The sequence below is a fragment of the Drosophila nasuta genome, chromosome 3, assembly GCF_023558535.2.
Source record: "Drosophila nasuta strain 15112-1781.00 chromosome 3, ASM2355853v1, whole genome shotgun sequence".
In the NCBI taxonomy this organism is placed as follows: domain Eukaryota; kingdom Metazoa; phylum Arthropoda; class Insecta; order Diptera; family Drosophilidae; genus Drosophila; species Drosophila nasuta.
The window spans coordinates 3,711,193-3,735,784 of NC_083457.1; the positions used below are offsets into that span (position 1 = coordinate 3,711,193).

General features: G+C 41.1%; 4 protein-coding genes across 6 annotated transcripts; 2 read left to right on the forward strand and 2 right to left on the reverse strand.

The window, feature by feature from the left end:
* Nucleotides 1-9,744: 9,744 nt before the first annotated feature.
* Nucleotides 9,745-20,834, reverse strand: LOC132789363 (protein telomere ends associated-like). Of its 3 annotated transcripts, none has more exons than XM_060797329.1 (15): nucleotides 20,653-20,834; nucleotides 20,303-20,577; nucleotides 19,925-20,236; nucleotides 19,828-19,866; nucleotides 19,396-19,761; nucleotides 18,071-19,333; nucleotides 17,899-18,012; nucleotides 17,046-17,834; nucleotides 16,904-16,987; nucleotides 14,599-16,839; nucleotides 12,314-14,540; nucleotides 11,719-12,250; nucleotides 11,578-11,664; nucleotides 10,619-11,523; nucleotides 9,745-9,944 (listed from the first exon to the last, which is right to left on the reverse strand). In XM_060797329.1, exons 1-15 carry the CDS (start codon nucleotides 20,746-20,748, stop codon nucleotides 9,933-9,935), a joined length of 9,342 nt encoding a protein of 3,113 aa, XP_060653312.1. In that variant the 5' UTR covers nucleotides 20,749-20,834; the 3' UTR covers nucleotides 9,745-9,932. The 3 variants fall into 3 exon arrangements, with proteins under 3 accessions (XP_060653312.1, XP_060653313.1, XP_060653314.1); XM_060797330.1 differs by having other exon boundaries at nucleotides 9,746-9,944; nucleotides 19,925-20,233; XM_060797331.1 differs by having other exon boundaries at nucleotides 9,746-9,944; nucleotides 20,303-20,599; nucleotides 20,653-20,670.
* A 109-nt stretch (nucleotides 20,835-20,943) lies between these two features.
* Nucleotides 20,944-21,664, reverse strand: LOC132788585 (mediator of RNA polymerase II transcription subunit 29). Its single transcript, XM_060796070.1, has one exon. It carries the CDS (start codon nucleotides 21,658-21,660, stop codon nucleotides 21,061-21,063), a length of 600 nt encoding a protein of 199 aa, XP_060652053.1. The 5' UTR covers nucleotides 21,661-21,664; the 3' UTR covers nucleotides 20,944-21,060.
* A 173-nt stretch (nucleotides 21,665-21,837) lies between these two features.
* Nucleotides 21,838-22,991, forward strand: LOC132788586 (probable N-acetyltransferase san). The gene is made up of 3 exons (XM_060796071.1): nucleotides 21,838-21,979; nucleotides 22,113-22,436; nucleotides 22,493-22,991. Exons 1-3 carry the CDS (start codon nucleotides 21,972-21,974, stop codon nucleotides 22,701-22,703), a joined length of 543 nt encoding a protein of 180 aa, XP_060652054.1. The 5' UTR covers nucleotides 21,838-21,971; the 3' UTR covers nucleotides 22,704-22,991.
* Nucleotides 22,992-23,069: 78 nt separating this feature from the next.
* Nucleotides 23,070-24,589, forward strand: LOC132788583 (putative gustatory receptor 47b). The gene is made up of 3 exons (XM_060796068.1): nucleotides 23,070-24,050; nucleotides 24,108-24,269; nucleotides 24,328-24,589. The coding sequence occupies exons 1-3, from the start codon at nucleotides 23,070-23,072 to the stop codon at nucleotides 24,484-24,486; spliced, it is 1,302 nt and encodes a 433-aa protein (XP_060652051.1). The 3' UTR covers nucleotides 24,487-24,589.
* The last annotated feature ends 3 nt before the right edge of the window (nucleotides 24,590-24,592 follow it).

A 24,592-nucleotide genomic window follows, 5' to 3' on the forward strand; every position in this document is an offset into this window, starting at 1 on the left:
TATTAATATGTGCGCGCATCGTTGATTAAATCTTTGCCACACCATTTAATCTCGCTTATTATAGAAGAAGCTGACAAGGTCGCACAACAAAAAGTATGCGGGTGAAGAGGTCCTTTGGCTGCCTCGGTGAACTTTCAATGGCACACAAATTAAATAAAAATCGTTCGGATGTGGGACGCGATTTTGATGAACTACCAACTGCGAAGGCGGATGCGAATGCGAAGGCAAAGGGAAAAGGCGGGGGCGACGCGTCGTCGCATTGCCATGGAAGCGGGCGCAATGCTTTTGGGCTCATTACCCGCTGGGATGCCGCGTGCGCATGCCGCCAACCGCCATCAGGCATCAGGCATCCTTCCAGCCAGCCAAATCTTATGCCGCGTTATGAATAGAGATGGAGAATCAAGTTAAGAAGCAATCAGCCAACCAACGAAGCAAAGACGCAACCAGGCAGCCAGCCAGGCAGCCAGCGAAGCAGACTCTGAAGATGACGACGACAAATTGACGTAATGAAAATGTTTTCGAGATATTTACTTTGAGGTAATCGCGAATGACTTGGCCAAAAAAAAACGAGCAGTGTGAGTTTATCAGAGTGTGTGTATGTGTGTGTGTGTGTGTGTGGAATGGCAAATGGCGTGCGCTGATAAGTATGCTACGAGAGCGGCAAAGTTGCAATGTTATTGCTGATGCTGACGCCGATAGCAAGATCAGCATCATTTTCACTGCTGCTCCTTTTGTCGCTTCTTTCTATCGCAATGCGAAATGTTTCAATATGTTTTTATGTTTTGCAAACAGCATGTTGAATGCTTCCAAATCGCTGATAAACGCTGCTCAAAATAAAGCAACAACAGAGCTGCGAATGGCCGCAAAACGCAGCAGCATCGCGATGCCCCCAGCTGTGGTGCGACAGAGAAGGCAACAAAGCGAGCGAGAACGAGATGGAAGAGGAGAGGAGAGGAGAGGAGAGGAGCAAAAGCAGCAGACTCCGACACAACACAAGACAATACAAAACGACAGACAAACCCACGAACGACGACGAATTTCGGTGTCTTTGAACAGCGCCTCGTCCATGGAGTCATGGGAACCAACTTTTCACATTCCGCGCGTGCTTCTGTTTTGCAGTCTTCGCTTTGACTTGATATTCTCTGCGTTTTTCCTTTTTTGCACTGCCCGTTCATTCCTCAGTTCGCTCTCTTTCCTCCGCTTGGCCCAACAGAGAGAGCAAGAGCGAGAGTATGCTTTGGCTTTGGCTTTGGGCCCATTGGCTGCTCGAAACACAACCATTTGTTCTCGCCGGCAACAAACACACAAAGACAAAAGCCAAACACAGGCAGCAGCCGCTGAGTTGCGATGTGCAATCGCAAACAGGACGAAATTCTAAGCGCAGTTTTCGATATCGAACACGATCATTTTTGTGCTCTTTCCCCTCTCTCTTGCTCTCTGCCACTCGCTTTGCTCTCTGATAAGGCATGCACTTGCAATACCTGGAAATGAACCGGATAATCAAATTGTTGCTTTTCTAGTTTTCCCAATTGGTCGTCGACGTTGTCGACGTCGTCGTCGTCGACTTCGTCGCAGCAGCAATCGCAAATTTCTTATCTGCGTCGGCAAATGGGCAAACAAACCGCGACTGAGAGCGATGCCGAAGCTCGTCATTGCATTAAATTGCTCCATCGTCTACGTCTCAGCCTTCGGCCCTCTTCGTTTCTGTTCGGTTTTGTCGGCTGCGTTCGGATCCCCAAAGATGATGAAGTCCACGAAAGCAGCAAAACGGCAGCGGCGGCTCAACTGCAAAATGCTTTCAAGTTACTGTTGTTGTTGTTGCTCTTTTTTTTCTGTTTTGTTTTGTTTTTACGTTGCGTTTGCAGTGCTACGCGAATGCAGTTGTTAGCAAAAGAACTCCTCTCCAATTCCCTCTCTTTGCTCCATCGACAGGCAGATCGCCGAAGCAACCAAGCGAACGAGTAGCAACCAAATTTGTTTCAAGACGACGGCAACTACACAAAACCCACACACACACGAATACATATGTACATGCATGCACAAGCTTGCCTACACATACACACACACACACATGACGCACGATCCCAATTCCGAGCTTGAGAAACTTTTTAGTCATAGTCAACTTGTAGTTGTTATTGTTATTGTGGTTATTGTTGTTGTTGCTGTTGCTGTTCCCATCAGTGCAGTTGAACTGGCACTGTGGCAGGGACTCTGCCGCGGTTGCATGCCTCCCGTGTACGCGTGAGCATGCAACACACTCAGCTTACCTTTGTTGTTGTTGTTGTTCTTGAGCCCTGCTACGCCAACGTGCTACAATTGACGTTTGGACGTAGTCGTCGATGATGACGATGACCGTGTGACAGAGGCAACTAATACTAATGGCCCCACAGTTCGTCCATTGAGTGAAAGTTGAGAACACTCGGCCAAATGCTCCATAAAACATAAACAATTTGTCAGCAGCTTCTGAATTCCGATTGAAGGATTTTATAATTAAACTAATTTGTTTATTTTACAAGTTTTACAAGTTACAACATTCAATCAGTAAAATTCCGATTGGAAAATTAATGTTTTTTCATATTTTGAGATAAATAGTTTTGTAATAAATAATACTAACCAGTTAGAAGCCTACAGTCGAGTGTGCTCGACTGTGAGATACCCGCTACCCATTTTGAATAGAAGCAAAATATTGCGGTATTATTTTCAAAATATACCGAAAATACTACAAAAATACTATAAATATACCAAATGGTATATTTGGTATATCAATATAGTACCACATTCAAAATATACCATAGACGGCACAATGTACCAGATTGTCGACCAAAGAAACTAAGACCCCTAGTAAGTAGGCGTTTTTGCCCATACAAAAGTATTTCTTTAATACTTTCCACAATTTTTATCTGATGGCAATAAAATTTTCAGGACTAATAGCTATTATTGTATACACATTCGCAGCTCTAGCTTTAAAATTACGCTTGTTATTTGACTTGATCTGAGTGCAAACATAACAAATGCTGTCGAAAAGAAATTATAGCTCTATCTCTTATAGTCTTCATACGGACGGACGGACGGACAGACGGACAGACAGACAGACGGACATGGCTCGATCGTCTCGACTATTGACGCTGATCAAGAATATATATACTTTATAGGGTCGGAGAAGCCTCCTTCTACCTGTTACATACATTTCCTGCCGGCACAAAGTTATAATACCCTTCTACCCTATGGGTAGCGGGTATAAAAAATAAAATTTGGTCTATTCTACTTAAAGATTTAGAATTATTATTAGAATTAAAGAATTAGAATTATTTACTTATAAATAGTATAGAATGCCCGTATTGTCTTTGTATTATCATCATTAACTAATTGCTGGTTAAATGTAAATAAATTACATTTTTTTCCAAATTTATTTTAACCAGTAATTTATATATAAATGTATGTATAACAAATGTTTTAACGATTACTAATAAAAGTAAATCAAGTGGAAATTACATTTAAGGACTTAAAATATTGAGAATAGTAAATTCTTTTCAAAAACAAATTTTACATATTAAATTTGAGAAGTTAGATTATTTATTATATATTTATAACGGAATTCGGATTAATACGGATTAATTCTGAAACTCATATTCCCTCTTAGAGTTATTTTTCCACCTACCATCTTTTTTTAGTAAACTTTATTACCTTTAAGTTCGCTATAGAACCGAGTCAGATCCAACTCTACATATACTCAAAGTATTTAAAAATTGCTTGTTTTGATTAGGAGGCAAATGTAATTAATTAATTATAATTTCAATGCATTAATAAGCAAAGTTATGTTGCTACAAAAAAGTAATGTAGTTGGGTAGGAACAAAAGCTGCTGCAGCCATTGAAACCTTGAGTCATCATCCATTTTGCCAACACCGCGCTGCAAACTTTTTGCTTATCGCTAGCAGTCATCTGGTTGTGGACTGTGGAGTCAAAGAGAGACAGATACAGAGAGAGAGAGAGTGAGGTATCCCCTGTGTTGTGCTTGTAAAAAGACCTTCTTGTCATTGCCTTATGATGATTTTCTGTCATCTGCAGTGGCGGACAGACAGACAGAGAGATGAGGCTGGGAGGGGGACACGGAGCAGCGACGTCAATGAGTAGATCAATCAAAAACGCCGTCAGCGGAGGCAGCATTAAATGCCAGGCAATAATGACCAATCGGAAGAATCTTAAATGCATCATCACGTTTAGCGCAGTATCCGGTTGCTGGTTGCTGCTTGCTGGTTGTTGGCCATCGTCTTCGTCTTCGCCTTTGCCTTTGCCTTCCACTTGGCTCTTGGCCTTTTCCCAATGTGGGCAGCGCGATAAGAGAAACAGAAATTAATTTTCGAAAAATTTCATGTTCGGCATTTGGTAGGGTTTGCTTTTTGCCACAACTCCACACTCCACGGGTCCTACTCTTAGTTCGCCGAAGCCCCGAGATGTGAATGTGACAGTCGATCGCTTTGGTTGCAGCCATGCCAACAGCCACAACAGCAACAGTCACAACAGCAACAACAACAAGAGACCAAAAACCCGTCCTGCATTCAATTGCTTTGCTGGCTTGTGCCTTGTGCTCATTGAGCCGCCTGCGGTTGATATGCGTTATTAGCTACCAGGTATGGTCATAGATGCAACTGCAGCTCTGTTGCAGCGGCAAGTGAATCGAGTGGTGGATGGGTGGGGTGGGGAGGGAGGGAAGGGGTTCTCTTTGTTACGTATTTCTAATCCGCATCTATTTGGCAAATTTAATTAAAATTTCATTGCCCATGAGCTGAGAGACCGATTGCTGTCGCCGCTAATGGCCATGGTTGTACACACACACACACACACACACACACACACACACACACACACACACACACACACACTCAGACACACTCGCACATTGACAGAATATCCAATAGAGGCCTCTCCCTTGATGCCATGACGATTAGATTTTATTAAAAAGCCAAATATGCACAATTATTATGCTACGCCAACCACTTGACAGTCATGAGTCCATGAGCTCTAATATATACGTATATTTATATGCGAGTTCGAGTTTCGGTTGTTGTTGCTGCCGCACCCTGCCCAGCTGTGTGTGTGTGTGTCCATATCCACAAATATATCCACCACCCAAGCCACCATTAACATTAACAATGCGCAGCAAGTTGCTGCCGCCTGCCGCTTGTCTGCGGTGTCCTGGCTTCGTTTATTTGCTTTTTAATAAAACAGGTGCTCGACCTTCAGCGTTGACAGCGCGTAAATGAAGGGCGGACTCAGTATGGGAGAGGGGATGGAGGATGGAGGATGAAGGATGCCACTTCCCCTCAGTAGCATACGCTTTGTGTGCGTGTGTCCTTGCTATCTTTTATCATTTAATTTCGCATTCAAACGTTTCGCACCCTCAGCATCAAAAGGATGCATAAAGGATCAACGCACACGCACAGTCAAAGTCATTCCTGCCTCACCCTCACTCCTGCTCCCGGAAAATGCGTGCGGTCGTCGTCATTGTCGTTGTCGTTGTTGTTGTCGTTGGCGTCGTCACTCGACCCTGCCAGTGTTGTCATTTTTCATTTTGAGCAGCGCTTCACCCGCTCGCCTGCTCGCCTGCTCGCCCTCTGCCCGAAATTTGTATATGTCGAAAAGTCCAACATTCCGAGCAGGACCATCAGCATAAGCATCAGCATCAGCAGTATCTGGAGTAGAGGCACAAGCATCAACGCTGCTGATCCGGCAATTAGGCCAAGCGGAAAGCGTGCGCAACTATATTGAAGAGGGCGACCAAGGACCAAGCACCCAGACATCGATGACGATGCCGTGAGGGCGTTGCGGAAGTTATTGCTTATTCTTTTCGTTGTTCTCGCTGCTCCTCATCCTGCTCCTGCTCCTGCTGAACTGACTGACTGACTGGTTGGCTCGCTCGCTAGCTCGCTGGCTGGCAGTGAGTGGATTTCAAATCGTTTTGTGATTGCTAAAAGCTGTCGTTGGACTTTATTGGTTTCTTGGCACGAGATTTGCACTACACTGCGAGAAAAATGCATTGAATTATTTGAAATACATTTATCACAAAGTAATTAGAATGATAAAGAAGAATTATTGAATGAGAATCCAGTTCACAATTATGTTACAAATTAATCATCAAGAAAAGTGTTAAATGAAATTGGAAATTATGTAACATGCACTACACTGTGAGAAAAACGCAGCACTTAAATTTACATTCAGCTTAAAGAAATTCGAATAATAAATAAGTTTGAAGTATAAAAAAAGCATATTGAAAGAGAATCCACTTAAAAATGATGTTACAAATTTATCATTAAGAAAATAATTAAATAAAATTAGCAATTATGTAACATAGACTACACTGTGAGAAAGATGCGACACTTCAATTTGCATGCATCACAAGGCCATTTAAATAATAAAGATGTATACAACAGCGCTAAGAAATATTGAATAAGAATCCAGTAAAAATTTGTTACAAATTAAGCATCAAGAAAAGTATTAAATACTATTATGAAATTTGTAAAATCTAAATTATTTCAAATATAAATAAATTTGAAGAACGAAAATGCATAAAGAAATATTTAATGAGAAACCTCTTAAAAGTTATAATACAAATTGAAAATTTTCCGCTAAATAATTTGTAATACGTTGCTTGAAAAAATTAAAATAATAATGTATAATCTCTTTATTTTTGGTTCAAAGTATAATAAGCCCAAATGATTATTTTTTTATAATATATTTAAATTCTATATATGTAATCATGTATACATAGACACATAGATCATATTCCAATTAGATGATAAAGTTAGTATTTTTTGTATATAGAGATTATAAATAAAACGATTGTGATCAAAATAACTTTTTTCTGAAATAGCCCAACAACTTTTAAGACGATGAGATCTTTTGTTTAAATGTGATAACAAAAATATCACTATAACTGTTTTGTGGAATGAATTGCATTTGGTCTTTATGTTAATTTCCATCATTTTCACTAGGCTTAAAATACTATTTCAATAAATCCAAAAATGGTACAGTAAATACAAAATTGTTAATTAAAGAAAATCCGAGTTGGCAAAGCAATTATATTTCTTATGACCCAACAATTTGAAAACATTATGTTATAACAATTATGAGATCAGATAAAGTACAACACGAGAGAGTATAAATAGTGAATTGAGAACATTAATTTTGAAGAAACTTTTTGTTTAAGCAAAAAGTATATTTAAATCATATTTAAATGACTAATCATTTAATAGAATTGTCATGAACTTGAGTTGAATTTTGTTCAGTGCATCTGCGATAGCATCGAGATTGTGCCAGTATTTTGGACTATCATTTCTATTATCAAAAGTCATTGACACCCTTTTATTTATTTTTACATTTATTGTTTTTCTGCTTCATACATTTATCCTAGCGATAATCGCTTACATGCCACTTGTGTTGATGCGACCAAGGAGGGGGGATGTTGAGGAGCTGAGGAGTGGGAAATGAGAACAATGCCGTGAAATAAGGATTAATGGTGTACACGATTATTTGTGCCGGGCGACAGTGAGACAGGAAGACAGTCAGAACAGGGAGTCGGACAGACAGCGAGACAGTTGGACAGACATACAAACATATTAAAAAACACAATACGAAAACTGTCGCGAGGGCGGCATGATGAGCATGAGGGCGGGCAAGGAAGGATGGCAGGACGAAGGCAGTGCTCCCATATTCATGGCATGGCGTAGGTCGAATTTAATAAAAGTCCCTGCTCGGCAACATCTCGAGTGCGAGTGCGAGTGTGCACTTGCCGGCAGCTGAGAGAGGGTGAGAGGACAGGACGAGAGTCAGGGATATGGGATGCAGGATAAAGGACGAGACGAGGCGAGGTGGTTTTGTTGTTGTCGGGATTTCGCCACGCTTCTGGTTGGCTGAGCTGCTTTCGGTTTGTGCTGCGCACAATTGTTTTTGCTGCTTGGGGTTTCCTTTATTTGGATGATGAAGAATTTATTTGAAAATTAAGAAGACAAATTATTTAATTTCGACTTTATGAGCTTTTGCCGAGCACTTCCGTTTTCCCGTTTTCCACCACCACCACAACCAACAGCTGCTGCTGCTGCTGCTGTTGCTGATTCTACTTTAATTTCCAACAACTAAACTGGACACTGCGCGCCTTGAACTGTTTGTAGTTCTTGGAAAAGGGTTTTCCCACTCGACAAGCTCGACAGCCATTTTGTGCCATTTGATAGGGAGCTGAACGCGTTTTGCATTTTATGCTCGACGTGGTAATAAACACGCAGCAAACGCGAAAGGGTTGCGCCACATTGGGGCACTTGGACTTGGGGGCTGCTTGGACTCTCTTGGTGCTCGAGGAGCACGTCAGAAACTTAATTTCATTTAGTTTTATGTACATTTCATTAAGCAAAAAATTTCTAGCGTCGCGACAGACCACGGTAGCTATAGCTATAGCTATACAATGTAAGCCACATTCAAGTGACTCGCGACAAACGGCGACTACTTGGACTTGAGCGAAGGGACAATCAAGATAAATAGCAAACGGAATTTTTATTGCCGAAAGGATACGAATGAAAATAAAAACACACACGTTACAACAACAGCGGCATAAAACGAAGGAATAACTTGCCACACACACAACAAAGAGTTGAAAGTGTTGACGTGACTCTGTGTCCTGTGTGTCCTCAGTGTGTGTGCATACAGGACACCCCCATCCACGCACACACACACATACATATGTGTGTATGGAAAATTGTCAGCGTATTTTGTATTTTCCAAATTTATTGCCACTTGCAACATTTTGTTGCCGTGGCCAGACCATAGATTATCTTGTCGTTTAGAGCCTAATATGCACCAGAGGCAGCCGCAATATGATTTATCGCCGACCTACCGATATATGATCGCCCGTGAATGTGAGTGTGTGTGTTTGTTGTCTTAACGGCTGCGACAACTTTATAGACAATGTCTGCCACATTGCCACTGTCACTGCCCCGCCCTTCAACTGCCAGCGAACGAAACGACTGCGAAGGGCACATTTTTAATTACACTTTTTACAGGAAAATTAAATGGCAACATGTCATCGCTAATTAAATTGTTCTTCTTTCGGTAGCTCGTTTGTTTTGTTTTGTTTTGTGGTAATATTTGAAAGGGTTGAACGAGATGTCTGTGTGGATAATGATAAAGTTAAGTTATATCTATCAAAATATATCATGCCAAGGCCAAGTTTTATGATCTTGACATTTGTGAGAGCAAAGCATGACAATTAACACAAAATTAGAGAAGAATTTTAGATGATACACATCATGTCATTTTATCCCTAAATGAACTTATAAATGATGCATACACCAAATAATTTATTTTAAACTTAAACTCCTCATGCACTTTGAAATTGAGCGCCATTTTGCAAAAAGCTGCAATCGTAATGCAGCACTGCAAAAAGCACAAGAAATCAACTCTGAGCTTTTATCGGTGTAAGCTTGGCTTAATAATAATCGAAATCGAGTTAGTCGATTAATTGAAAAGATTCTAATTTTAAAGTTTTCTGCTCACTAACTAGAAAAATGTCGAAAATAGCACACAAAAAATGTTTTATTGGAAATTTTATTTTATTAAACGAATTACATTTTGGCAGTTGTAAAAATTAATAGTACAATTTAAGAGTAGTTGTAAATTTATATAAATACATTTAAAAAATCGGATATTCTCAAAAATATGTTATAATCCTAAATATGTATATCAAATATTTCAGAGCAAAAAAAAAAGGAATTTTGCGATTTTCTATACAATTATTTTCGATGTGTTATGCACATCATTCTCTAATAAATATTTACTTAAATAATTATTTTATTTGTAAAGAACTGGAAAAACTTCATCTTTAAAATAACAGGGCATAATAATAATAACAATAAATATAATTTACAATCTTCAACATCACCCATTTTCAATGTCGCCTCTGAAAAGAAAGGAAATCTATTTTAGACAAACACTATTATCAATTATTTTATTTGTTTAATATAATAATTAATAAAACTAGTACTAAAAGTAGCATAAACTTTTCACTTCTTTCATACGTTGCAGTATTTCAGGTTTTAAACTGGCGCGCACATCACATTTGGGTTTTCGTCGCAACAAATCCCTATCACGTTCATTGGTTGTACTAAAAGTTGCCCACTCTCGAGTCGCGTTCTCGAACTGGAGGCGAATATGGGTGAAAGGAGGCGAGGCTCTCATAAATGCATAGAGCACTCGAAGACGTAAATCTTCTTTGGTGTCTTGGTGCAAGTTAAGGCGACAGTTGTAAATGAATTCACCAACATTGTTTAAAAGATGCTGCAAATCCTGCAGCAAACTACGTTTCAAATGAGGAAAGAGGTGCTCCAACAACGGGCCATTAACTTTGAACAGTTGTCCATTAACAGAGATCAGCGCCTGCTGATGCAAGCTGCCCACAGACAGACTATTGATCTGGTACTTGGCTATTTGCGAAGTAGTCAGCGATTCAAAGTACATGAAGCGCTGAAGCGTGCTGAACACAATTTGTTGATGCAACACAGCCTGAGGCATTGACAAACTTGCCCTATCGTTCTTATCACTAACACAATCCACCGCCATTGGGAGTTCATTTACCTGTCGCACATTGACATGCGGAGCATCCAGTAAGTGTTGCAGTTGTGATGATGCCATCAAAGTGTTATCCGTGGCCAGCTCTTGGGATGCAGTCATGGGAGGGTCAGAGCTGTCCTGCTGCGACTGTGATTGGACCTGGCTGGAGGAGGTTGTGGGTAACTCTTGCTGCGCACTGGGATTAACAGTCGCCTGATTGGGCACCGCAGCAGTGAAAGGTAACGGACGAAAGTCATGCCTTAACTGTGGCACATTGTTCGCCATTAAACGTGGTCTTTTGCATGGTAAAGTAGATTTGAAAGCTCGACTGGGCTTTCTAATTGTTACAGATCGAACTGGAGAAGCAGGAGCTGCCACTGCGGTTGCGGTTGCGGCTGGCGGAACGTCTGCAACTGGAACTTGCGATTCTTCTGTTGGCGAAGTAGCAACTTCAATCTGTGACGTCTCCAAAGACATCAATTGATTGGTGATTTGCAACTGCAGCTCGGGAGATAAACTCACATCCTTCATTAGATCATTAAACTCGCATTTTGAAAGATTAGCATTAAGGAACGACATTGGAGGACTTCTATCCTTGGGCGGTACAATTGCGAAGCACGACAATTCCGCTGCAATTCTTTCGTCATCCTCATCTAGATTGATAATTTGTTCCTCTGGCGATATGCTTTCACATACAACCTCTTGACTCTGCGAGCTATCGATCGTAAAGCGCATATTGCTGAGCAATTTAACAGATTCCTGTTTGATTTGAACTGTAGGCATCTCTATAGAAGTTTCCATAAGTGGATCACTTTGAGTCTCCGGCAATTGTGTTGCAGGGTCAACATCTTCAACGTCCACGAATAGACTGTTTCCAGCAATAGACTGCTCCAGCTGGGTTGCTGGACAATCTGAATCTTGCAGTATGTCTAGAGAGAAAGAATATTGTAAATGCAAGCAATAATTTCTAAGCTGCAGCTTACCCTGTGGCGAATTATCATATAACTCGATCGTCTCAGACTCGATTTCGATGACAGCTTCGGGCACTTTCTCGAGCAAGCAAATTGGAACTGGTAAAAAATATGCCATTAACTTATTGTTGTCACAGCAGTTTACAGACTTACTTCTGCATTCCGGAATGTTGAATGCAACGGGCTCAATCTTTGCATTTGCTAGCTTTAATTCCTGGGATGTGACTCGAGGTACTTGCTGAATCCACTGATCCTGCATCCAACACTCTACGTAGAAGTTCTCGACCTCAGAAAACAAATCCACTAGATTGTTGACACGATCTCCAGTACGATTGCGATAATTACGCTCAGCAATGTCATCAAAGTTGGTGTAACGCATGAGCTCAGACGAATGCAGAACCTTGGGGGAAAAATGTGCCAAATCCAGCTCATCAATTTGCACATCTTTGCTGCGCAATAGTTCAATCAGCATTGGCAGCTTGACATACAGGTTAATTGGCCAATTTCCTTTGTGTATCACATGGGAATAGACACGAGAAAATAGACTTTCGTCCTTATAAAAGGACTCGCCGTTATGTATACAAGTATACTTCTTGAACTCTGAACAAGTCAACTGCGATAGTATGCACCAAACGGTCTGCTTCAGACCATGGCTAGTGTAGATTAAATACTTCAAGTTATGCTCCTAAAATGTATGAAATAAATAACCATTAGCGAGATGTTTACAATAAGAATTTAGGTTTAATACCTTGCCAATGGGAGCAAAGAAATCAATCGAATTTAAATTGAATGTCGTTGGTGCAACTGTTGTCTCCTCTGTCGGCTTTGCTACTGCCCTATTTGATTCCTTCAATTGCGATGAGCTGCTTTCACTGACGACAGCTGCTGAAGCCGTTTTAGTTGTGTCCCTTGCTCCATCAGTGGATGCTATTGCTTGAGGCGCAGTTGCTTTGGTTGCCTCCGAAACCGTTTCTAATGCTTTTGTTGCCGATGTATATGATGCCTTATTTACTTCTACTTTACTAGATGTTGCTGTTGAACTAGGAATTGTTTTTGGGACACTCTTCGAGCTCGATTCATTCGTAGCGACTACTTCGCTTGTGGCTGCTGTCGAGCTAGGAATTGTTTCTGGGGCAATCTTCGAACTTAATTCCTTCCCTGAGACTACTTTGCTAGTTGTTGCTATTGAGCTAGAAATTGTTTTTGGGACACTCTTCGAGCTCGATTCTTTCGTAGCGACTACTTCGCTTGTGGCTGCTGTGGAACTAGGCAGTGTTTCTGTGACACTCTTTGAACTCGATTCATTCCCGGCGACTCCTTCACTTATTGCTGCTGTTGAACTAGGAATTGTTTTTGGGACACTCTTCGAGCTCGATTCATTCGTAGCGACTACTTCGCTTGTGGCTGCTGTCGAGCTAGGAATTGTTTCTGGGGCAATCTTCGAACTTAATTCCTTCCCTGAGACTACTTTGCTAGTTGTTGCTATTGAGCTAGAAATTGTTTTTGGGACACTCTTCGAGCTCGATTCTTTCGTAGCGACTACTTCGCTTGTGGCTGCTGTGGAACTAGGCAGTGTTTCTGTGACACTCTTTGAACTCGATTCATTCCCGGCGACTATTTTGCTAGTTGCTGCTGTTGAGCTAGGAATTGCTTCTGTGACACTTTTCGAACTTGATTCATTCGTGTCGACTACTTCCTTAGTTATTGCTGTTGTGCTAGGAAGTGTTTCTGGGACACTATTCGAACTTGATTCATTTTTGACGACTACTTCACTTATTGTTGCTGTTGAACCAGGAATTGTTTTTGGGACACTCTTCGAGCTCGATTCATTCGAAGCGACTACTTCGCTTGTGGCTGCTGTCGAGCTAGGAATTGTTTCTGTGACACTCTTTGAACTGGATTCATTCGTGTCGACTACTTCACTTATTGCTGCTGTTGAACTAGGAATTGTTTTTGTGGCTACTGTGGAACTAGGCAGTGTTTCTGTGACATTCTTTGAACTCGATTCATTCCCGGCGACTATTTTGCTAGTTGCTGCTGTTGAGCTAGGAATTGTTTCTGTGACACTTTTCGAACTTGATTCACTCGCGACGACTACTTCCTTAGTTATTGCTGTTGTGCTAGGAAGTGTTTCTGGGACACTATTCGAACTTGATTCATTTTTGACGACTACTTCGCTAGTTCCTGCTGTTGCTGTTGTTGTAGTTGATTCTCTCGAGCTTGTTTCATTTGTGGCGACTACTGTTGAGCCTATCTTAACATTTGTTGCTGTAACTATGCCAGATACTTTATCTTTATTACTTTCACCTGCATTCGTCCTCGGTCCTTTAGTTATCTCTGTTGAATTGTCAACCACAGTTGCAATGGAGCGCGACACTTTTCTTGTAACTTTTTCGGTTCTTCTACCTGCAAATTTTTTCGTTCCTACTTTTTCTAGTATCTCTGGCGCCGAAATTGTGTTCTGATGTTGATTAGCCACATTTGCTGTAGAGCAATCGACATCATCGATGTCTTCCTTAATATCAACGATGTCTTCCTTAACATCAACGAGATTAGATTCATTGTTATCTGCAGCCTCTGCAATTTCAGTAGAATCTTCAGCTTCAGCTTTGATGTTTGCAATTGTTTGCTTATTAGCTTTTCTTAGTGTCACTGTGGCTGGAACTGATGCCGATTTTAAGGGCGCTGCAACTGCTGTTGTTGCCAAAAAAGTCTTTGTGTTTGATATAGAGCTAGGAAATATTTCAACCATGGGAATAGTCTTGTTGCCAGTAGTATAACTTTTGGCAATAGTTTGTGGGTTTGTAGCACTTCGTTTCGCATTGGCTGCTAATTCCTCTGCTTTTTGCTTTGGTCTTCTATCAATTATAAAATCTTTCTCCAACAATGCACGAGTTCTCAGGTTCATCGTCTGATGTGCTATATAGTATGTCAAGTTATGTGGTATATATTCGATTACATTCAGCTTTTCCAATCTACAAAAAGGAAAGTAATTAGTGAAAAATCTTCGTCAGTAATGCTTTGTTCACTCACATCTCTAATTCATCCGATCTATCTGCATATATATCTTCTAAACTTTCGCATTCGGAAGACCAAGATCTGTTATAAGTATGATCCGCAATGGATCTGTCAGCTTTATCATTGTAAATCACTGTTGATTCATTACTGCTTTGATCTTCAATCTCGGACGTCGCTGACAACGCATCCGGAGACTGCAAGTGGGACTCTAGCTGCTGCTGCAAGACCTCACTAGCTTCAGCATCACTTGTTTTACTCTTATCAGAGCTACTGCTTTGTACCAAAGGTGCCATTGATTCCAGACTGCACAACGGTGAGTCTTTCTCCAGTGACGAGGCAACAGCAGCTGAACTAGCACTCTGCTCACTTGTCTCCGGCGTGCTCATTATAGAGCACTGTGTCGACGGCGGCGAAATGCCAGTAGAACAAACAGCTGAAACATTAAGTTGGGGCACAATACACGCTCGCTTTGCTGGCATTGAGTCCATATTAAGTGACTGGGCAGCGCCTTGACTAGTAGGAACTTCAGTATCTTTTCTTTTTGCAATTGTTTCTAAGTCAACACTAAGACATCTTTGCTCTTGCGCTGAGACTTGCGCGAATGCCGCATTGTTTTCTGAACTGTCATTGAAGTCCTGTGTGGAGTTTACAGCTAACTGCAACTCACTTTCCTTTTGCGCAACTTCAACCGTTGCGACCTTCTCGGTCGTAATAGGCCTTGTTGCCCTAACAAGTGGCACAGCATATTCGAGCAGTTTCGGTCTGAACTCAACTGGAGCAGCGTTAAAATTATACTTAAAAAATTTTCGCACTCGAGGATCAATGTAGAACGAGTGATAAAAGCGGCGAAACAATGATGAATTAATTCGCTCGTCATTTAAAATCGATTCCACATTGCTTTTGGGCTTGTCTTTGATGTAGGTTTTGACCAGCTCCAGTTTTAATGATTCATAGTTGATAAATTGTTTGAATGTTTGCAGCGCAACTGGAAATTCATAGACCATATTTTTCAGCGTTATTATAATCCTTTGGCTTACAACAAGCGGTTCGCTGTCATTGCTTTGCTGCGAATTACAGTTGATGTTCAGCAGTTCCGCCGGGCTTTCATTTCTTTCTGGCTCAGCTTCTACTCCAAGTTGCAGCTCAGCTCCATGCTCCGACTCGTGCTCAATTACAGGTATTGAAAGTATTTTTTCGCGCAGTTTTGCTGGGCAAGGTTTGATCTGGAACTCATACTTTTCACGTACAGCTGGCTCCAAATAGAACGCTGTAAAATATTGGAAAGCACACTCATCCTCTGACTTGTCAGCGTGATCATCGCATTTCAACATTTGCTGAACAATTGCATCCAGATTTTGTATATATTTTTTAAATAGTTTGAATGAAACTGGCAGAGTCGTTGATGGACTGCCTTCATACTCTTGATGTGGCTTTTTCTTCTCTATGCCACTTAATGCCATATTCTCTTTGATAGTTGTTACTACTCCAGTTGCTGTATTTTCAACAATTGCAGACTCGTGGGTAATCTCTACACCAGCTATTGCTGTAACTTTGACCATATCCGATTTGTCTGTTCCAGTTATTGGCGTATTTTTAACTTTTTCTACTTCACAACCGGGAATTGACGATGTGTGCATCTTCTTTGTGTTAAGTTCAGACGTGTTTTCCGCAATAAAGTCATCATTCGCCTTTTCAGAGCTAGTTGATGCTGCCTTTTCACCAACTGCGAAAGTATGGGTATTCTCAGAGCCGATCATTGGTTTATTTGTAAGAATTCCGGATGCATTGGAGGTCTTTTCTACAGTTGCTGAAGTCTCCACCATTAAGGGTGTGTTTTGGAAACTTACATCGGTATCCTCAGAGCTTAAAATTATCACTTCGTCCGGAGTAATCTCTTCAACTACGGCTGCACTCGCTGCATCAGTTGTTGCCACATCTTTAACTGTAGCCATATTCATCGTAATCCTAGCAGTTTCGTCGAGAGGTACTGGATACTTCATCAATTTGGACTCTAATTCTGCACTAACAGACTCAAACCGATAAGCATACTGTCTGCGAACAATTGGTCGCACATAAAACGAACGATAAAATTGTTTAAAGACATTATGACATCGCTTTGGGTCCGTTTCTGCAATAAATCGTGCTTCTTCATGGCGTTGTTGAGTGACATGCAAGAGCAATGGATGCAGAAGTTCATCGTAGTTAATGCAACGCTTGAATGTCTCAAAAGACACAGGAAATATAAAGCGTCCCAAACTATAAAGTGATAAGAAATGTTAGAAATACATGAAACAATCAATCCAGTAGCGTCGTCACATACTTTGTAATTTCCTCCATTACATAAAGTTCACAATCACTGCACTCAAGGATCGGTTGTTTCTGTTCACAGATCTGAGTGGAGGTACTAAAATAGAAGACAATTCTGAATAATCTAGTAGATTAAATAAAAATTCATAACATACCTGGGTTCAGTGTTTGCTACTTGTTGCGGCAATTCTTCTTCGCGTTTTTCCGTTATTGCAACTGTCATTCTAGGTGATGCAGCCTTTTCGCCAATGGCGAAAGTATGGGTATTCTCTGCGTCGATCATTGCTTTATTTCTAAGAATGCCGGATGCATTGGAGGTCTTTTCTACAGTTGTTGAAGCCTCTACCATTAAGGGTGTTCTTTGGAGGGACACATCGGTTTCCTCAGAGTTTAAAATGATCACTTCTTCCGTAATTTGCGTATTTGCAATTTTCCCGGACGCATTAGAAGCCTCACTTGGAGCCACCACGGAATTCGTTTTTCTTCCAATTGCGATTCCATTCCCAAATGAAGCTACGTTTGGCTCATTTATTTCAGTGATTTCCACAATTTCGTCTATCTCCATATCTACCTCTGTCTCCGTTGTTCCCTCTTCAATTACGGCCGCACACGCCTTCGGTGCGCCAGTTGTTGCAGCTATATTCATCTCCTTCCTGGCTCTTGCGTTAAGAGGTACTGCATACTGCATCAATTGGGACTTTAATGATGCACTAACAGACTCAAATCGATAGGCATACTGCTTGCGAACAATTGGTCGCACATAAAACGAACGATAATATCGTGTAAAGACATTACGACATCGCATCGGATCCGATTTTGCAATCATACGTGCTTCTTCATTGCATTGTTGAGTGACATGCAAGAGCAATGGATGCAGCAGCTCATCGTAGTTAATGCAACGCTTGAATGTCTCAAAAGACACAGGAAATATAAAGCGTCCCGATCTATGAAGTGATAAGAAATGTTAGAAATACATTAAACAATCAATCCAGTAGTGTCGTCACATACTTTCCAATGTCCACGATTACATCAAGTTCACAATCACTGCACGTAATTTCATTCGATTTGCAATTACTGGGCTCAAGGATCGGTTGTTCCTGTGCACTGATATGAGTGGAGGTACTAAGATAGAAGGGAATTCTGAATAATCTACTAGATTTAATACAAATTCATAACTTACCTGGGTTCAGTGTTCGCTACTTGTTGCGGCAATTCTCCGCGTTTTTCCGGTATTGCAACTGCCATTTCGGTAAATTTACTTCGTTGATGAGCTGGCGCTGCGTTGAAATTGTAGTTAAATTGTTTTCGTAAGCTCTTATCAAGATAAAAGGAATAGTAAAAACGTTTAAACAATTGTTTTTCATTCGTCTCGTCGCCAATTTTCTTTGTTTTTGCATGAGCTTCGACCAGCTGTTTCTTGAGTTCATCGTAGTTGACATATCTCAGAAATGTTTTGATATCAACCGGGTATGTATAATTTATGCCTTTAATCTTAACTAGATTTCCCTCGCTGGGCAAATCAACGACGTTATCCTTATCCTTAGCAACACTCAATACTTTTGACGGGTTTCCCTCATTCGGTACATCGTTGTCAATATCCACAATATCAATAATTACTTCTTCTTCGGCTGGTAACGCAAGTAATTTCGCTGAAATTTTTGACGGACAAGCCTCGAGTTCTGGTTTGAACTTATTACGTATCTGGGAAGTCGTATAGAAGGGTTCAGTGTTTGCTACTTGTTGCGGCAATTCTTCCCCATGTTTTTCCGTTATTGCAACTGCCATTTCGGTAAATTTACTTCGTTGATGAGCTGGCGCTGCGTTGAAATTATAGTTAAATTGTTTCCGCAAGCTCTTATCAAGATAAAAGGAATAGTAAAAACGTTTAAACAATTGTTTTTCATTCGCCTCATCGCCAATTTTTTTGGTTTTTGCATGAGCATCGACCAGTTGTTTCTTGAGTTCATCGTAGTTGATATATCTCAGAAATGTTTTGATATCAACCGGGTATGTATAATTTATGCCTTTAATCTTAACTAGATTTCCCTCGCTGGGCAAATCGACGACGTTATCCTTATCCTGAGCAACAGTTAATACTTTTGGCGGGTTTCCCTCATTCGGTACATCGTTGTCAATATCCACAACATCAACAATTACTTCTTCTTCGGCTGGCAACGCAAGTAATTTCGCTCGAATCTTTGACGGACAAGCCTTGAGTTCTGGCTTGAACTTCGTACGTATCTGGGAAGTTGTATAGAAGGCCTTAAAATACTCCAAGGCGCACTCATCTTTTGTTTTGCCTTTGTACTCATCGCTGCTTAACATTTCGCTCACAATCCCGTCAAGATTCTTAATGTAGCGCTTAAATAACTTAAATGTCACAGGATAAGCATCTTTTGGAATTGCATTGGATTCAGCGGCATCCTTATTATACGTCACCTGTCTGAAAAAGGGATCACAAGTTGTAGAGCTTTGCAAATAACATATGTCTTCAAATATAGCTACACTTCATAAGAGACTTCGGGTGTATCAACAACTTGCAATTGCTCGACGGGTGGACTGATCACATTTAGCTCCAGTTCTTGACTTGTTGCTATCTCGAGAGATATCTTCTGCATCTCGAGAAGAATCGCCCTATCTGCCTCGCTGGGCAACGCCAGCAGACGATTTCTCATTGATGAGGTGCAAGGCACAAACTCGTACTGGATTCTCTCCCGAATTTCCGGCGTTAAATAGAAGGCTATGTAATAAGCCTTAGCGCAATTATCGAAGCCTTCATCCTTCAAGTCGTTTAGCTTTAGTTGCCAAACAATTTCATAGATGTTCTTGATGAACTTTTCAAAAACATCGAAGGACACTATGGAGGTAAGGCTGTAAAATTAAGAGAATGGATCGTTGTAGCGCAGTTGTGATATAATTGCTTAGAATCTAACCCACCTCTCCTGAAGCTGAATAGCTCTTGCTTTATTCTTTCGACTGCAATGGAAGACAATTGATACTAAAAAGCTAATGAGATGAAGAGAAAGAATCTTACCTTTTGGAACTTGGTGATTCACTTACTGTCTTGGCGGCTGCCTCGTCGAGCGGCACTCCAGGCTTTAGCAGCAGCTGTAGTATCTCTGGTGACGCTTCCTTGAATTCGTATTTGTTCAAGCGACGACGATGCGGAAACATATAAAACACGTTGTAACCTTTGCGCAATAAATCCCCCAATTTCTTGGAGTCGCCCAGCACCAATTGGCGCTCTTGATCTGTTTTCTTCCGCAGGAGATCATTAATAAGACGTTGCTTATTAATGTATTGCTTAAACGTTGCAAATGAAACGGGAAACTGGAAACGACCGCTGCTGAAAATAATGAAATAATGAGTATCTAACTACTAGGCTTGTTATTTACATTATATTTTTCCTTACTTTTTAATTGCGACATCAACGCCAATTTCAGTTGCAGTTCCAGTTGCAGTTGTTGTAGCTTCCTCTGCTATGGGCAATTGCAACAACTTATTTTTGATAGCCAGTGGACAGGATCTTACTTTGATTTCGTACTTTTCTCGTATGGCTGAATTTTTGTAGAATTCATTGTAAAACCATTCTGCACATTCATCCAAAGTGCCGTTTGGTTTGGCAGACCCTTCCACCTGGATCTGAAAGGCAATGTCCGGCAGATTCTCCACCAGTTGTGAAAACACCTTGAATGAAACTGGCGGCATGCTGCGACGAAAATCACAATGAACAAACAAATGTTTATCAAATTTTAATATTACCATTTTGTGTTTTTTTGACTTATTCAACCAGTTGCGCAACTGCTCCGACTGTCGCGTATCACCATTCGTCTTCTTTTTCCGCTTTACTGTCGACATTTAATGTCAACTTTTAATAAATAAGAGTCATTTAAATTGCAAACGCGGGATATTAACAACATTGGACGCCAGATTCATTCAGAGTGACCAACGACTGCCAAACAAAAAGTTACCACATTTAACTGAGAGTGGTGAGTTTGGTGAAAAAAAAAAAAAACAAAACAAGTCGCGAATTAGAAAATTAAATGATATTCCAAGTTGGAAAAACTATTAAATATATTTTATTAAATGTACATATATCAAATTGGATTACGCTTAAGTGCATTACGTATTAATTAAGATCTAATGCCAAACATAAAAGTACTCTAATTATCAATCAGCCTGTGATATATTTTGCGCCGCGCTAATCAGCGTATCATGAATATCCTTTGCAGACTGCACATGCACACGTACTGTATTCAAATAAGTGGGATAGGGAATTGGTCCAGCGGGATTATCCTGCATAAAGTTCTCCATGCGCATGGCGGTCACGGCACCAGGTAGATAATGTTGCGACGATGTCAACTGCTGCATGCACTGAATGGCAGTCTTCAGATGCAGCTCCATTTGATCGCAGCAAGCATAGAAATCTTCCAGATGTTTGTCAAATCGCGGCACATGGCCATGTCCACCCGTGTCCCGCTTGAGATTATCGGCCAGATTGTTCTGTTGCAGAGTAAAGGCACTGGAACGTATGGTCAGGAACATTGATTCACGCAAGGGACCCAGTAGACTCTTCACCCTCGATATGTTGTCCAGTTTCTCCGCCTGTTGTTGTTGTTGTTGCTGTTGTTGATGCTGTTGCTGCTGCATTGGCACGGGTCCCGGCACAGGACCGGTTGGCATCATGGGCTGCGGCGAGGATTGCATCATCGGCGACACTTGCATCATGGATGGCCCTGACATTTGCATCATATTCATGTTTGGATTCATTTCGTCTTCTGAACTTTAACTTTCCAACTTTTCACAACGAAAATTCTTCGACAGTGTGACCGCAAAAGTAAACAGCACAATGCATAAAAAGTGGTGCTTGTTTTTGGTCCAACAATTTGGTCACTCTAGCTTACAGCCTATCAGCTGTTTTGCTGTCGATAGCAAATCTATCGGTATCGATTGTAACGCGAAGATAATTTATCAAGTTAATAACATTTTATTCTAATTTTTATTACAAAAAATAATATCTATTTAAAATTAAGGCGCAAAGCGCACTGTTAAAACGTTAAAAGTTTTCCTAAACAAAAAACATGACTAGGTAAGCGTAAGCGTGCATAAAGCTGACTAAAGAAAAAATAGCTTGTCCTAAGGGCGCCTAAAAACCCTAACCTAAAAAAATACATTGAGAATAATTAGAATCATCGTGTATGCCAATTGTTTGTTTGTTGCAGATCCAGTATCGAATTGGGCGATGTTACGCCACATAACATTAAGCAACTGAAGAAGCTCAACACCGTGGTCTTTCCAGTTTCCTACAATGACAAATTCTATGTGGACGTGCTCGATGCCGGTGAACTTGCGAAACTTGCCTATTACAATGATATTGTTGTGGGTGCCGTGTGCTGTCGCATTGACACAACGGACAATCAGCGACGCCTGTATATCATGACCTTGGGATGCTTATCGCCCTATCGACGCCTGGGCATCGGCACCGTTATGTTCGAGCACATACTCAACTATGCTGAGAAGGATGGCAACTTCGACAGTATCTTTCTGTGAGTGCTTCGAATTTTCTTAGTGATCATGATGAATAACATTTTAATTTTGCTAGGCATGTGCAAATTAACAACGATGGCGCTATCGAGTTTTACAAAAAGTTTGGCTTTGAGATCGTTGACACCAAAGAGCAATACTACAAACGCATCGAGCCAGCGGATGCCCATGTGCTCCAAAAGGCTTTAAGACGCAAGAAGTCCGATATACATAATAATCATGCCTTCAGCAATGGTTCCGTGAACGAGAAGAAGGATCGTCGAACTTGAGAACTAGGAGCTGCTTCATCACCATTATGAAACCGCAACATGAACCAGCAACAACATATTTAGATATTTAATTTATAAATTTTCACATTGAACAAAATCAAACAGTTAGATGGATACAGTAAAACAACAGCAAAACATCAATATAACCAGAACAACAACATGCACTAGGACTAAAAGTACGCCAATTATACATACACAACGTTTATAGCCGATTCCTGATAGTTTAGTTGGAAGAAGGACCATGTACCAAGCGAGTTGGCGCTAAATAAACCGAACTGTCAAAACTTGTCTTTGCCCTTCGATGTTATCTACATGTAATTAAGCCAACTAGTCATAAGTAACACTCACAATGCCGCAGTTGAAGCGATGCAGAGGAACGGAGCAGACGGCGCTGGATTTGTCTATTGCTACAATAGCCTGTACAGTCTCCTCTTTTACTGGGGCGTCATTACATTCAGGCTGCACAGTCAACGCAATGGTGGCCCCAAGACGACGCCCCTGCAATTTATCTACGCAATGGCAATGCGCTTGGCATTGATTCTTGGTTTTGTGGCCGGCATTTACGTTAAGCTAAACGATCCACAAATGTCGCAGGCCATGTTCAGTCATATGACGCCGCTGGTCAAGCTAATCTTTAGCTGGGAATCGCTCTCTTGCATTGTTAGCTATTTGCACTATTGCGTTACGCTCGACGGGCATCGCAGACGCCACATTAGACTGCTGGCAAGCATGCAGCTGCTGGATGCGAGAATCTCTGAAGGCTTCCCCCAAGTCCAATGGAGATACCAGCGCACACGTTCCAAGTATTGGTATGGCACTGTTGGCATCACCATCAGCTACTACTTGGTCACGCTGGCGCTCATGCTGGACACGACACGTTGCAGTTGTGGCTTGGCATCCACCTTACTGATTGCCTGCACCTATTCCTGGCTAACGGGTAGCTTGGGTGCCATGGGTTTTGTGCACATTGCTCTTATGGATTATCTTCGTCTGCGTTATCGCCTCATCATGAAGTTGCTGCAGCAATTCTATAAAGGCATCCACCGAGGCAAGTATGCGACGGTTCAAGAGCAGGAGCAGCTGCATCAACAGATTGGCAAACTCTTTGACTACTCCAAGTGCTGTTCCCAGTTGCTGACCGAGATGAATGGCGTGTGTGGCGCTGTGGCTGCCACAGGCATATTCTACGACTTCACCCACATGACCTGCTTTGTCTATGTGCTCTGCCAGAAGCTGCTGCGCTTCGAGCGACTCGACACGCAATATGCGTTCCTTACTCTGCATCTGGTGGTGCACGTCTATAAGGTTATCATCACCTGCAGCTATGGATATTCGTTACAGCGCGAGGTGAGCTTAGGTGCAGAATCCTTGCATAGAATTGTTCCTAATGAAATTCCTTTGTAGAAACGAAATTGTTTGCGGCTGCTCAGTGAATATGCTGTGCACTTTAAGCATTCCAAGTCCATACAGTCTTTTATTGAATGCTTCCAGCACTGGCGGATGCATAACAATCATGTGGCAACCATTGGCAACAGTTTCGCCTGTAACGTATCCATGATTTATGTGGTAAAATAAGACTTCAGTTTTGTATCAGTCTTAAGATTTTAACTCATTAACCTTTTAGGTTTTTAATGGATTGATAAGCTACGTGATTGTCCTCGTGCAGCTGCTGTTTCAACTGCAGCAGAAGGATAAACAACAAGGACATCCTTTAGTAATTCCAAAGGATGTTGAGCTCATTAAGCCAATAGGACAAACTACTCATCAAGATTTTAGTCATTAACTTTGACAATTTATTCAAAGACACAAATAATAAAATGTTTGCAAAATGTTCACAACACTATATTAATTTTTAAAAATAAAAAATAAATTTAAGAATTAAATCCCAA